Source organism: Mustela nivalis (genome assembly GCF_964662115.1).
Source record: "Mustela nivalis genome assembly, chromosome: 1".
Lineage (NCBI taxonomy): Eukaryota > Metazoa > Chordata > Mammalia > Carnivora > Mustelidae > Mustela > Mustela nivalis.
In genome coordinates this window covers 3,177,436-3,189,777 of record NC_139020.1, presented here as the reverse complement: position 1 = coordinate 3,189,777, position 12,342 = coordinate 3,177,436, and the positions used below count along the sequence as shown (strand labels likewise).

Here is a 12,342-nt window from a genome sequence, read left to right as displayed (position 1 = left end):
AGTCTGTGCTGAAGACTCGCGTCCCCTAGCCCGATGTCCGCGAGGGCGCAAAGAGACCGCAGCCCTTGCGGTTCCAAGTGACCACTTGTAAGTTCATGGCTCCCCTGCAGGTGGCAGCCATCAAAGAGGAAACAGCCGGCCACATGCACCCCCACCGGAGTTATGTGGGTTAATGGAGCGATGTCAGGACGCGGTCATCAAGACACAAACCAGTGCTCCTCCGGAGCCCCGGGAAGTGAACCCATTCAGTAACGCAGCCCAGCCGGTGGGGCACAGAGGTTCGGGGAGTCAACAGGGCTGCAGAGGAGATGTCCAGAAACCGGGCAGACTAGGGTTTTATGTTGGCAGCCACTCAAGGGAAGAGCCTGCAGCTCGTCCCCACCCCCTCTGTTGTCACACAGCACAGAGCAAGTGTTCGACGCCACACGCTTACCGAAGTGCATGTTGGGTGTCATTTTGCAACAGAACTGTAGTTTATGCAACACTTGGAGAAGAGAGAAAAAATAGAGCATATCAGTGTTTTGTTCCTTTCATCGTCTGGTTGAGAATCTTGGTTTTTTCCCCTTCTTTTTATTATTTTTATTTATTTATTTATTCATCTTGCTTTTTATTCTTTCTTGATTCTCCTTACTTCAGATTCAGTTTTCCAGGGGCTCTCTCAATACCTCAGTGAAGTAATTGTAGCTGAGCATGTGCTGAGCCCCTGGGTTGTCTATTAGGGGGCTCTGAGGAACAAGAAAAATGTATAAACCCGTCTGGGACAAATTCAGCATTAATGCACGCTCTTTAAAAACTTACCAAAACTCTGATCCCCTGTGGCTTCCTCTGGATCCATTATTCTAAAACAGTGTCATTCTTAAAAGCTAGTGGGTATGTAAGGCAGGTTCTACTCTGGTACCAAAGATGACCTTGCGGGGGGCCGTGGTGGTGGAGGGTGAGGCCAAGGTTCAAGGGACTATACCTTCCGGGGCCTAAGGATGCATCAGACTCTCCGAGGCAGGTGCAGGGGAGGAGCCTGCAAGCCAAGTGACCTTTCCCGGAATAAGGCTTGCCCTGCCCAACTAGCGGGAAGGTCATGAGGATAGAATGAGATCATGAGGATGAAATGCTTGGGAAAGGCCACGTGCTGTAGAAATGGAATGTGTGTACTCAGCTCGGGTTTTTAAATCAGTGATCACACACTGCTTGATCCATACGGAACAATGCACGTTCCCATGTGTCAGTGATGGGACACAGTAAGATGGTGAACCCCTGTGAACCTGCTCCCCAAAATGAGGAAGCAAAGGAGGAGATGAGTAGAATCACTGTGAACGTCTGAGTGCAAAGATCTCTGTCCACACCTCAAATCCCTCTGTGCAGGATTCAGTCTTGGAGGAGCTGAGGGGTCCTGGGCCAGGAGGAGGAGGAGGGAGACTAAACACTGCCCTGTGTTGCCTCCTAGGATGGCCGGTCCCGTGTCGTCCAGCGGAGTGACTGATGCCCGAGGACCCCTCACCTGCTGTAAGTCATTTTTCCCAGCTCATTTGGTGGGCAGAACCGCATCTCATGGTGCCTTTATTTTGTACTTCTGAGGATAAGCGCTTCCCCCCATAGGCTTATTCTTCACCTGCGTTGTCTGTGTGTAATTCTTCAGATGGTCTTGCTACAGGACTCCCTCCCAGAACAGTGAATCTTCTCTCTTTCTGGAACGCGATTCTCACATTTCTCTAGCTGGTGAACTGCTCTTCACCTTGAACATCGGACCCAGATGCAACCTCCTGGGGACGCTGTCCTACCTGCTTCCAGCCCTTGGCACCCCCCTTCTCTCAGCTTCCGCTGCAGTCCTCGCATCCCTGTGACTTGTGTTTCCACAGGTCAGCCTCCCGCCATGCCCCAGGGCGTTGGCCCCCACAGTCTAGCACAGAGCCTGCCATGCAGTCAAGGCTCACATTATTAAAAATTACTAAGTGATGTTGGCAAAATCGGTAAAATGCGGTGAAGTATGCAGTCACTTACTGGCATTTTGGTGTGAATCCTTCCAGGCCTTTAAAATGCACATATGATTGTACTTAATTGGAACGGTTTCCTTTATCACTTGCTGTTTTCAGGGGCTCTTACACAGTAAACACATCAGCTTCTTCAGAAGCGTTTTAAATAACAGCAGTATTTCACCTTGAGGGCCTGTCAGCATCATCTTAACTCAGTCAAAGTTTGATAATAGAACAAATGGAAATGTTTAATTCAGGTTTGAAGGCGGTCGGGAGTGTTCCTTAAGGAGATCGCACTCGTTTACTAAGAAAATACCGTCTCCGGGTTGTTCCGGTACCTCATTCATCCGGCCCTGGGGTGACCACCAAAAGCACTTTCTCGGCTCTGGGCGCTCCCTGCCCTCTGCTCTGGTGCCCTGCTTCTTTGTGCATCTTTCTCTCCTCCCAGGGCCTGGCTTTTAATGGCCCAGCTGGTAGGGCAAGGCTCTGAGCCGCTGTGGACCAAATACCCTAGTCAGAGCAGCAGAAGCCTTTTCCCTTCCCCTGCACAAAGAGAGCCAGGAAGATTTTACATGGGACTGGTATCTACGCCATCTGAGCCCTAAAACTTGGCCCTGAAGACCGGGCTGGAGTCCGCTTTGGGCCCCGCTAGGCTCCTGGCCGCCAGCTCTGGGCTTTGCCACAACTCCTGACCTCAGTGTTAAGGACTTCTAGGGCTGGGTGCGTGGCCTCTGGATAGGGACCCTCTGCATTTTCCCCGCTGCACGAGAACAGAAATGGAAAAATCCCCACGTATGAAGCAAGTTCAATTGGGCAAAGATGACTTCATCTCACCAGTGCATTCCTTGATTAGTTTCTTACTACGTCCAAAATATTGCTGGTTTTCAGAAGTGACGATATCAAAGAAAATGTGATTTTTTTTTTCTTTTTTAAAGATGTTATTTATTTGACACACAAAGAGCGATCACAAGTAGTCAGAGAGGCAGGCAGTGGTGCGGCGGGGGGGGGGGGGGGGGGGGGGAGCAGGCTCCCTGCTGAGCAGAGAACCCAATGTGGGCGTGATCCCAGGACCCTGAAGTCATTATCTGAGACAAAGGCAGAGGCTTAACCCACGGAGCCACCCAGGTGCCCTGTGATTTTTTTTTTCCTAAAAGAGTTTTTATATTGTTGTAACAGGAGGTTTTGTAACATGTTTAAGGGTTTGGGGGCTGGGGTGTTTGGTGGCTTGAAGGTCTCTGTAGTTACCTGCCGCCTAGGTGGCAAGCTCCTGAGAATAGCATCCGTCCTTCTCTCTTTGTAACATAGACAGCGTCATGCAGAGCCAAGCGCTTGGTTGCTCGGCGACCCTGCATTAGAGAAGACACTGAGGAGCATTCCAGGGTGACACATCTAATACGTGCTGCTGGGCAAGGCAAGGAGGGCGGGCAGCACCCTTGCAGGGAGACCGCAGGTGCTGGCGGTCAGTCCCCTCTTAGCCCCCTCCCCCAGTGTGACCAGGCGTGTCCCCTCACAGATGCTCCTGAGTTTGCCGGTGGGAGGGCGGTGGCTGAGACATAATGATCCAAAGGACCTTAGTAGGCACATTGGGATATAAAACTCGCGTTCACTTTTTGCTGCATAATCCAGCCTTAACGGGACTTACATTAAAGACAGGAGGTGGGAGCTCAAACTGCATTTTTAGAAGAAAATGGCAGGTCAGCCACGCACACTGCTGAAAGGGACTTTGTAGCTAGTTCTCTCTTGCCCGGGCACCTGGGGCATGGCCACAGATCATGGCACATTCATACAGACCTGCTGTACCTTCTGGCACTTAACGTTACCACTGCCCACCTGGGAACAGTCACTCAACGGCAGGGGTTCCTCGAGGGTCTCCTGGGTGCCAGGCTTGATTCTAGGTGGTGAGGATTCATTGATGGACAAACGGATAAAAAAAATCTCTGCCCTCACAGAGCCCACATCCCAACATGTGACCTCCTTCACCTCCGGATCAGCCACAGGACATCCCTGTAGCTGGCTGGCGCCCAGGAGGACAGTGATGTTCCTGCCCCGCCGTGATACACACAGTGAAGGGGGGGACCTGCAGGACATGCTTAACACTGGAAAGCTGTCCATTCTGTTCATTATCAACATTATTAATTGAACAGAATCACCTTGCACCCCTCCTGCTGGAAGTCTGACTTTCTGATGAGTGGAGACATAAACGAAGCTTCTCTTCTCCCCACTAAGTAAGCAGGTTCTGGTCTTACCTGTCCCTCCCTCTCTGGTAACGGTCAGTGCTTTCATGCTTTCTAACCTTGCTGCATTCTCTCAAGCTCTGAAGTCCAGACTTGCCAAAAGCGCCCTCCAAAGAGGTTCTCCCCCAGGGATGTCTGTTGCTTTCCCCAGTGTGCCGTGGCCTGGCCGCCTGGTTCTTTCGCAGACCCCGAGCTTTTGGGCAGAAGGTACTTGTTCTAAACCTTCCTTCCCGTTGCAACTGCTGGCACAGGGCGTCTTTGGCACACAGTAGGGTCTCATGCTTCGTGGGTCTTTCTCATGGAAGACCGAACCTTCTAGAAGGTGTCAGAATCACCCCTTTCTCAATGCCAGGGGAAAGGAGGGACTCCTCCCTGCAAATTGGAGGAGGCGGGGTGACAAAAGCTGACCCTTCAGCTGAGAGCTGCCCACCTTTGTCCTCTCCGTGTCACTCAGGCCACAGACACAGTCCATCACACACTCACACTGGCACGGATAGAAACTTAACGACCTCATTACTCTGCTGGAGGCCAGCAGTACCCACCCGCAGCCCTCCAGGCAGTGTTCGCTGCAGGTTCGCTTAAATCCTCTTGATTTTCCTCAAACCCCCGAGGCTACCTCCTCCTTCCATTTCAGCAACTGACTTGATCTTCTGCAACAGGGGAACGTAGGTGAGAGCTCCCAGCTCCTGCCTGTCCACCTAAAATGACCTCTGTCTGCATCTGTCCTTTTCCCGTGGTCCCTTCTCCATCTGGGGGTTCGTTTCTTTTCCCACGTTTTGGATTCCCTGTCTTTCTGCCTCAGGCGGGACATGTCCTTTAAGCTGACGGCCCTCTTTCCTGTGCACCGGACTCCCGTCCTGACTTCTGGCTTCTGTAGGACAGGCAGCTCCTGAGAGAAACGGCTGCTTCCAGGTCTGGGGCGCATGGGTGAGATACACTTGGAACATCGTATCACACCGGAAAACAAGGATATTATCAAAGCACCAAGTCGTGGCAGAAGGACTCGGCCAGTGAGAGGAGGCTCCCACCAGGGGCGCCTGGGTGGCTGCTGTCCTGTTGAGTGTCTGACCCCTGGTATCAGATCGGGATCTCAGGGTCGTGAGATCAAGCCCCACATCAGGCTCTGCGCTCAACACAGAGCGCAGGACTCCCTCTCCCTCTGCCCCTGCTCTCTCCTCTTTTTCTCTCTCAAATTTTAAAAATATTTAAAAAAAGAAGAAGAGGAGGCTCTCACCAGCCAAGATGGGCAAATGAGATGAACGCATATCACAGAAAGGGCAGAACAACATGGAAGGAAACTAATAACTTTTGAGGCATGCCAGAAAACCAAGTCCTTGTTTTGACAAGTAGCAGAGAATGGAAGGAATCCCGGTTTTATCCTGCCTTTCCTACCTGAACCACACCTCAGAGTTAGCTAAGTAGCTGGTGAGGACAAGTCTGTCTCGTGGAATGTGCTACAAAGAAAGAGAACTCACTAATTCTGTGACTCTCACTTCCAAGGAAGAGTGGACTTCGGCAGGGAACACCTACTGTCACCCATGTCGCGCTCCTCACTGCCCAACCTGATGGTGCCTCAAGATCTCACTGCCAAGTTCAGGAAGGGCAGTGGGCAAGAGAACACGTTCGATCACATCACGAAGACGGAGCCAGCCCCACACAGAGTGTGGGAAACTGTAGGACAAACCGCCCGGCCCCTGCAACCATGGGAACAAAGTGTCAGGGGCAGAGAGAGAGAGAGAGGCACAGGGCAAATACCCAGATGGGGAGACCCAGGGGACGCATCCGGGCAATACGTGCGTGGTCTGCTGGAGTCCCCCTTTAAAAATGAAATAGAGGGCGGGAACATGTGTAGCACCAGCAGGGAGCTGAGAGCACTGGCTGGGTATTGGATGCTGTTCTGGGCTTACTTTTGTTTGGGGGGAGCCTTGATGAATAGGCTGAGACTGTATCTTTTAGAGATGCAGACTGAAAAGTTACAGATCCAATGCTACAGTGTCTGGGGTTTACTGCAAAATACTACCAGGGCAGGAAGGGGGTAGAACAAGGAGGAGACTCATTTGGCCGCGTATTGGAAATCGATGAAATTGAGTGATGGGCACCTGGGGCTTCCTTCCAGCATTCTCTCAACTTCTACATACGATCGAAAACGTCCAGGCGTTTAAAACCTATGCTTCCTGCTCCCCAAGTCCTTCTCAAGCTTTGGACTCTTCTCCTCCCAGTCACAGCCAACCTTCCTGAAATGACTGTCTGCTTTCTCCTGCCTCCTCTTCCTCACTCCCCACTCAGTCCTGCCCCACAGCAGTCGCCCACCCCCGTGGAAGCTGCAGTCCCCCTTCTTCTTAGCGAAGCCTGTAAACTTGACTTCTGTGCAGCATCTGACTCTGTGGCCCCCTCCATCCCCTTCTGGAAACTGCCTGCCTTGGGCCCTTGGACATCACCCTCTTCTGGCCTTTCCCACTACTCCCATCTGCCTGGCCCCTAAGTGTTGGTACCTCTGGAACCTCCTGCCTGGGCAAGATTCTACTCCACTGTTGTCCATTTCTGCCCATACCCAGCCTCCCTCACCAGCTTAGGATCCTTCCAGTGATTCTGAAGCCACACCTCCAGCCCTGGTCAGCATCTCCACTGAGAGGTCCCCTGGGAACTAGATGCTCAACAAGTACAAATAAATTCCTTCCCACCCGCCCCACCAAGGGCAATACGCTGTGTGCCTCTCTCCATGAGGACACCGCCATTCATTTAGCTGCCCAAGCCCGACGCCTGGGGGCCGGCCCCGGCTCGCTTCTCTCCTTGTCCCCTAGACCTTTCTCCCACCCATGTTCCCCTCCTGCCACAATCTCCAGCCATCCCTGCCCCTCGACCAGCCTGCTGCCTTGCTTCTCAGGCTTCCGTGCCTGCTGCGTTCGCTCTGCATGACCGTGTCCCTTCTCCGCCCATGCTCTTGGCCAACCCCTTGTATGCTCCCGAGACATTACCTCCTGTGACCGGCTAGCCAGATCAGGTGACCCGCTTTTGCACCCTGTGTTTGCCGCTATAATGTAACCGTGTTGTGATTGCTGGTTATCTGTGTGACCTATTCCCTAACCAGATGCTCTTTCTGGGGGAAGGGGGATGGAGCCCACATCTGTCTTCGCCTCCTGGAGCTGTGCTGTGGCTTCCTTGCCTCTACCTCCCTCTTGGGGTTTCTTTGTCTCTATCTCCCTCTTGGCTTGGGGCAGTGGGAGAGTGGGACCTGAGAGGTAGAACTGTTCACTCCCTGCTCCCTCCCTGCCGGGCACCACCTGAAAGCAGCTACATCCCCTCCCAAGCCCCCTCCTGTCCAGCAGCTCTGGCCTCAGCCCCAGCTCCCCGAGTCCGAGCAGTGGCTCACTTCCCTGGCCACAGCACATTGGCAGCTTCGAGATGTTGCTAGCCCCCGGGTGCATTCCCACACCGACCTCCCCCCAGCCCCGTGCCCTGCTTGACCTTCTCTAGTGGCCCTGTGCCAGCTTGCTGCCCTCGCCAGACTCTAGTCCCTCCCAGTTCTGCAGAACGTGACCTTATTTGGAAATAGGGTGGTTGCAGATGTAGTTAAGGCAAGGTCCTATTGGAGTGGGGTGTGCCCCAGATCCAGTATGACCGGTGTCCCTGTAAGAGGAGGCACAGAGACACAGACACACAGGAGGCGCCGTGTGGTGGCCGATTGGAGCAAAGCATCTGCGAGCTAAGAAACACCAGGGTTGGCCAGCAATACTGGAAGCAATATGGGAAGCTAAGAGAAAGGCCTGGAACATTCTTCTGGGGAGGCTTCAGGGCTAGCACAGCCCAGCCAGCACCCTCATCTCAAGACTTCTGGCCCCCGTAACTGGGAGACCTGTTTGCCCTGTGGTTGAAGCTACCCTGTTTGAGGTCATTTGAGCCCCTTCCTCACTCGCACATGAGTTTCCTTTCGAGGGGCCCAGCCGATTCTTGCTGCACGCTCTTGCTCTGTGAACTTTGCAAAGTCAAGGCCCCTTGTTATTCCGACGCCTCAGTGCCTGGCCCCGAAGGGCAGTAAACACCTGCTGGCTAAGAACCAACGTGGCGCATTTGGTCTGTTCCTCTTTTCCCGAAATAGCATCAGAACAAAGTCAAAGCAGGCATGGACGTTTCCGGTTAAAGCAGAGCCCCCCAACCAGGCCCGGTGTGTTCAGCTGACAGCTCCACATCTGGCCCCCCTGGGGTCATCCATCTGGAGCCGGCAGGCCTGTGTCCGTGGGTGGCAGCCTCAGGGCACACCACCTCTGGTGCTGCACACCTTGTCAGGACTTTGAACCACTGGATTGGAAAATTTGAGCTTCATTCATTCTGTTCTCACAGGAAATTTCCATATTACACAAATCAATGAAAGAAAAGGAAGAACCATTAGATTCTTTATCTTTTCAACTGTTAGAAAATTTGTGATTGAAAAAAAACAGGGTCAGAGTCACCTAAGGCACCTGGGTGGTTCAGTCGTTCGCTGCCTGACTTTTGATTTCCGATCAGGACGTGATCTCAGGGTCATGAGATTGAGCCCCGCGTCTGGGTCCGTGCTCAGCGGGGTGATCTGCTTGAGATTGCCTCTCTCCTCCTCCCTCTGCCCCTCCCACACTCTCTCAAATAAATTAATAAAACCTTTTGTAAAAATTTCTAAAAGGTTACCTAGTGGCACAGAGTGTCTCAGTGGTGACATGCCAGCTGTCCCCTCCATCCTGAGCTTGTGTGCAGTCATGTTAACCGTAAAGCCTGGAATGTTCCTCGAAGCAATCGCAGGTTCTCATTTCAAAGTGCAAACTGTTTTATTTGAAAGTTTTGTACAAATTTATTACGTCCCTTACTATATTTTCTGGATGTTATGATCATATAAAAGATTAGTATTTTATAAAAGATGAATACTTTAACCTTTTTAAAATTAAAAGACAAACACTTTTGGCAAATAATCTGTAGACCATCTTGGCCCCCTCTGGTTTTCCACAGTATGCCACACAAATACCATGTTCTCTGAGACAGCTTGCGCACGGACTGTTGCCTTCCGAGTCAGGGCATGGCCTGAGTATCTCCCCAGCGAGATTCAGAAATCACTAGGACCAAGTCACCGTGGTCCGTCAGGACAGACGGGTTTCTGCGGCCCCCAGGAAATGAGAGGACAGAGCTACTGGAGCCGGAGAGGCTGAGGTGGGGCGGGCAGGGCAGACCCGGCAGTGTGTGAGAAAGCGCGCCTCCTGGAGGTGACAGTGCTGTCCCCAAGCCGGGGCAGGAGCGTGGTCAGGCCTTGTCTGGCTACGAAGGGACCAGGTCTCGTTCCCACGGGACCCAGGGGCACCGTGAGGGGTTTCATCAGGAATGACAGGATGCCAGCTGCTTTTGGAGGCCAATTCAGGGCAGCGGGGAGAGTGGGTGTCTGAGGAGGAGCCCGCCCGGGGCTGGGAGAGCTAGGGCACACTTTCCGTGAGAGACCAGGATGCCCTTGGGAGCAGCAGAGGAGGGGCCGTGTGGGGAGAGATGTGAGCCAGGCTGGGCTGGTTTGGGGATCACCAGGAACGGAGAGTCAGGAAGGGCAGAAGGAACTGGCCCTCAGAGACCCTGCCAAAGGGAGAAAGAAGGAGAGAGGCCTGGGGCCATCTCACTTGCAGGAGGAGGGGGGCCCAGCGGGTGTCCTGTGGCTGAAACCTTGGGGCCCCCTGAGGCTGACAGGTTTCCCTTCTGCACGGAGAAGACTTCTCAAAAGCCAAAGGGGACATTTGTTGAGTGGTTAAGGTTAAGTGTCGCACTCAGCTCAGGTCATAGGTCAGGGTCCTGGGTTAGAGCCCCACCTAGCATCAGGCTCCGCACTCAGCAGGGGTGGGGGGGCGGGGGCGACTTGGAATTCTCTCTCCCCCGGCCCCACCCCCTGCACACTCTCAAAAAAAAAAAAAAAAAAAACCCACCACCACCACCAAAACCAGAGAAGTGGCACCTTCTACACAACTCAGCGAATGGGAAAGGACAGCAGAGTGTTCTAGAACTGAACAGGGCCCCAGGGGAAACGGTGAGGCCTGACAGGGGAGGAGGAAACCTTCTCAGGGCTGGCCTGAGGGAGATGTTGGGGAGGGCCTACCGATGTGCCCAGACCCACTGTCCCTACAGACCTCCAGGCAAGTAACAGTGAGGCCTCGGATTACTTTTAACCAGGGGCGGCCTCCTTCCTGGAATTTTTCTGCAAAACGTGTTTTCTGCTTCCCTTTGCTCTTCCTGGGTCGTGCTGTTCTGGGAGCTGGCTGCCTGGGCCCAGTTAGGGAGCTGTGTCCACTGTGGGTGCCTGTGGGAATATAAGCGGCCCCTTCTGGGGTCTGCCCAAGGACAACTGTGGGCCCCAGTGAGAGTGGGATTCAGAGAACAGTGGTCCTGGGCGGTGATGGGAACTGTATGAGGGCACAGCCAGGGCCCCAGTCGCAGGTGCCAGGAGCCAGGTTGGGCTTCTCCAGGCGACCCCTCCGAGCTGCGTGTCATGCACACACAGGTGTGATTCGGGAAGGCTCAATAGAGCCTGTCCATGGGCCCCTTCTCACTCAGGAGCACACTGGTTTGGGGATTTCTGACCCTTGAGAAGGAACCGCGGGAATAAAGGCCAGCAGTCCCAGGCACCCCCACTCTAGCGCTGGGCCTTCCAGAGGGACCCGTGGCTTTGCAGCTTATCGGTAAGACCTACCATGTGGCTTTGCAGCTTATTGGTAAGACCTACCTTGAGGGCCAAGGGCCCAGGGGGGCTCCCTGTCGGCCAGTGCAGAACAAGCCAGTGAATGCCCGCGAACCCGCCGGCAGGTGCGAGGGACACGGGTCCGCCGCCAAAATGCCGAGCCGGGGCGGGGGGCGCGCCTGCGGGCCCCAGCAGCCGGCGGGCGGGCAGCGCCACTCGCGTGGGGGCGCCCCTGGGGCTGTTTGGGACCCCGGCGCGCCCCGGGGCCGGGGGTGGGGGGCGGGGAAGGGGATGGGGGAGGGCAGGGAAGGATCGGAGGAGGGGGGGGATGAGCCGGAGGGGGAGGGCCGAGCCGCCCGCCGCGGCCCGGGCCCCAGCGCCCCGCCGGCGGCAGGAAAGTGAAAGGGGCGGCAGGGCCGGCGGGGCCTCCGCGCGCCGCCCCAGGAAGTCGCGAGCAGGAAGCGCCCGCGGCGGCCGGCTCGGGCCGCGGCGCAGGTGAGGCGCGGGGACAGGGACCGAGCGGGGAGAGCGACGCGGGGACGCTCCGCACCGCCTGCACCCGCCGGGCCGCCGGCCTACCGGTCTCCGGGTTTGCGGCCGCGCAGCACCTGCCGCGGCGGCGGCGGCCCCTGCGTTCCGGCCGTTCCCCGCCCCGCCGGCCTTTGTGCTTGGCCTTGGCCTGGGCCGAGAGTCTCGACTCCTGCCTTGCCTCGGAAGGGGAATCAGGGGCGAGCCGAGCGGTCCCGCGGGCGCCCCTCCTCACCCTGCCCTGGTCGCGGTGACAGCGGGGACCCCGCGGGAGGAGCCCCGCGCATTGGCCGCCGCGCGCCGGGGACGTGGGCGTGTCGCCCAGTCTGCCTCTCCCGGGGACCCGCCGCCGGGGAGGAGCCGGCCTGAAAGGCGTCCGGGAGGCTCGGGGAGCTGGCGCTCTGGGCCTCTGGGCTGTTTGCCTGCTGAGCAGCTGGTTCCCGGGGCTCGTGAGCCTCCTGGCCCACACCAGTGACAGCGTCCTGTGGATCGCTTGGAAAGCGCCGGAAAGTCCCCCACCTGTCGACCTCCAACCTTCGGGCTCTTTTTGCCTCTTTCCCCCGCCTTCCGGTGCAACCCCGCCCTAGCAGCCACGCAGTCGCTCCTGGTGACCCGGTGACCCCGAGGGACTGTCCTGATTTGCATTTGAACGGAGGACACCGGAAAGCCCTTTTTCCAGCCCCAGGTTTGCATTTCTAAAGGTGAAATTACAAAGCCTGCCTTTCCTTCCTGGTCTCCTGGGGCTGGGAGGTGGCCAGCTGCTGGGTGGCTGCCATCCACCTGGGACCAGAGATTTGGGGAGGTTGTTTGAGTTGGTAACTGTTAAGGGTCTCTTCCCGGGTCTCTCCCTGTAGGTCAAGACTCCAGACCTTCAGTGTCTTCCCATGTAGGCGTGGACCCCTACGGGCAGGGTCTGTTTTGTGTATCACCTTTGACATTC

The 12,342-nt window shown here is 55.5% G+C and overlaps 2 protein-coding genes across 16 annotated transcripts in view; one reads left to right on the top strand and one right to left on the bottom strand.

Annotated features, from left to right (window-relative positions):
• Positions 1 to 12,342, top strand: part of SLC37A1 (solute carrier family 37 member 1) — a 70,575-nt gene that overhangs the window by 998 nt on the left and 57,235 nt on the right. For 3 of the 15 annotated variants that reach the window (XM_082720592.1, XM_082720585.1, XM_082720596.1), the window contains exon 1: positions 11,241 to 11,369. The gene's annotated coding sequence lies outside the window, so the exon portion shown is untranslated. Of the gene's footprint in view, positions 1 to 1,441; positions 1,501 to 10,166; positions 10,333 to 10,750; positions 10,876 to 11,240; positions 12,104 to 12,342 lie in introns of those variants that run through there. The other 12 variants (XM_082720593.1, XM_082720582.1, XM_082720597.1 and 9 more) reach the window with 11 other exon arrangements.
• Positions 1 to 12,342, bottom strand: part of RSPH1 (radial spoke head component 1) — a gene marked incomplete at its 5' end in the record, with an annotated part of 40,469 nt that overhangs the window by 26,018 nt on the left and 2,109 nt on the right. Inside the window, one exon of the mRNA XM_082695175.1 lies at positions 10,920 to 11,427. Coding sequence (XP_082551301.1) covers positions 10,920 to 11,427 — 508 coding nt within the window. The remainder of the gene's footprint in view (positions 1 to 10,919; positions 11,428 to 12,342) is intronic.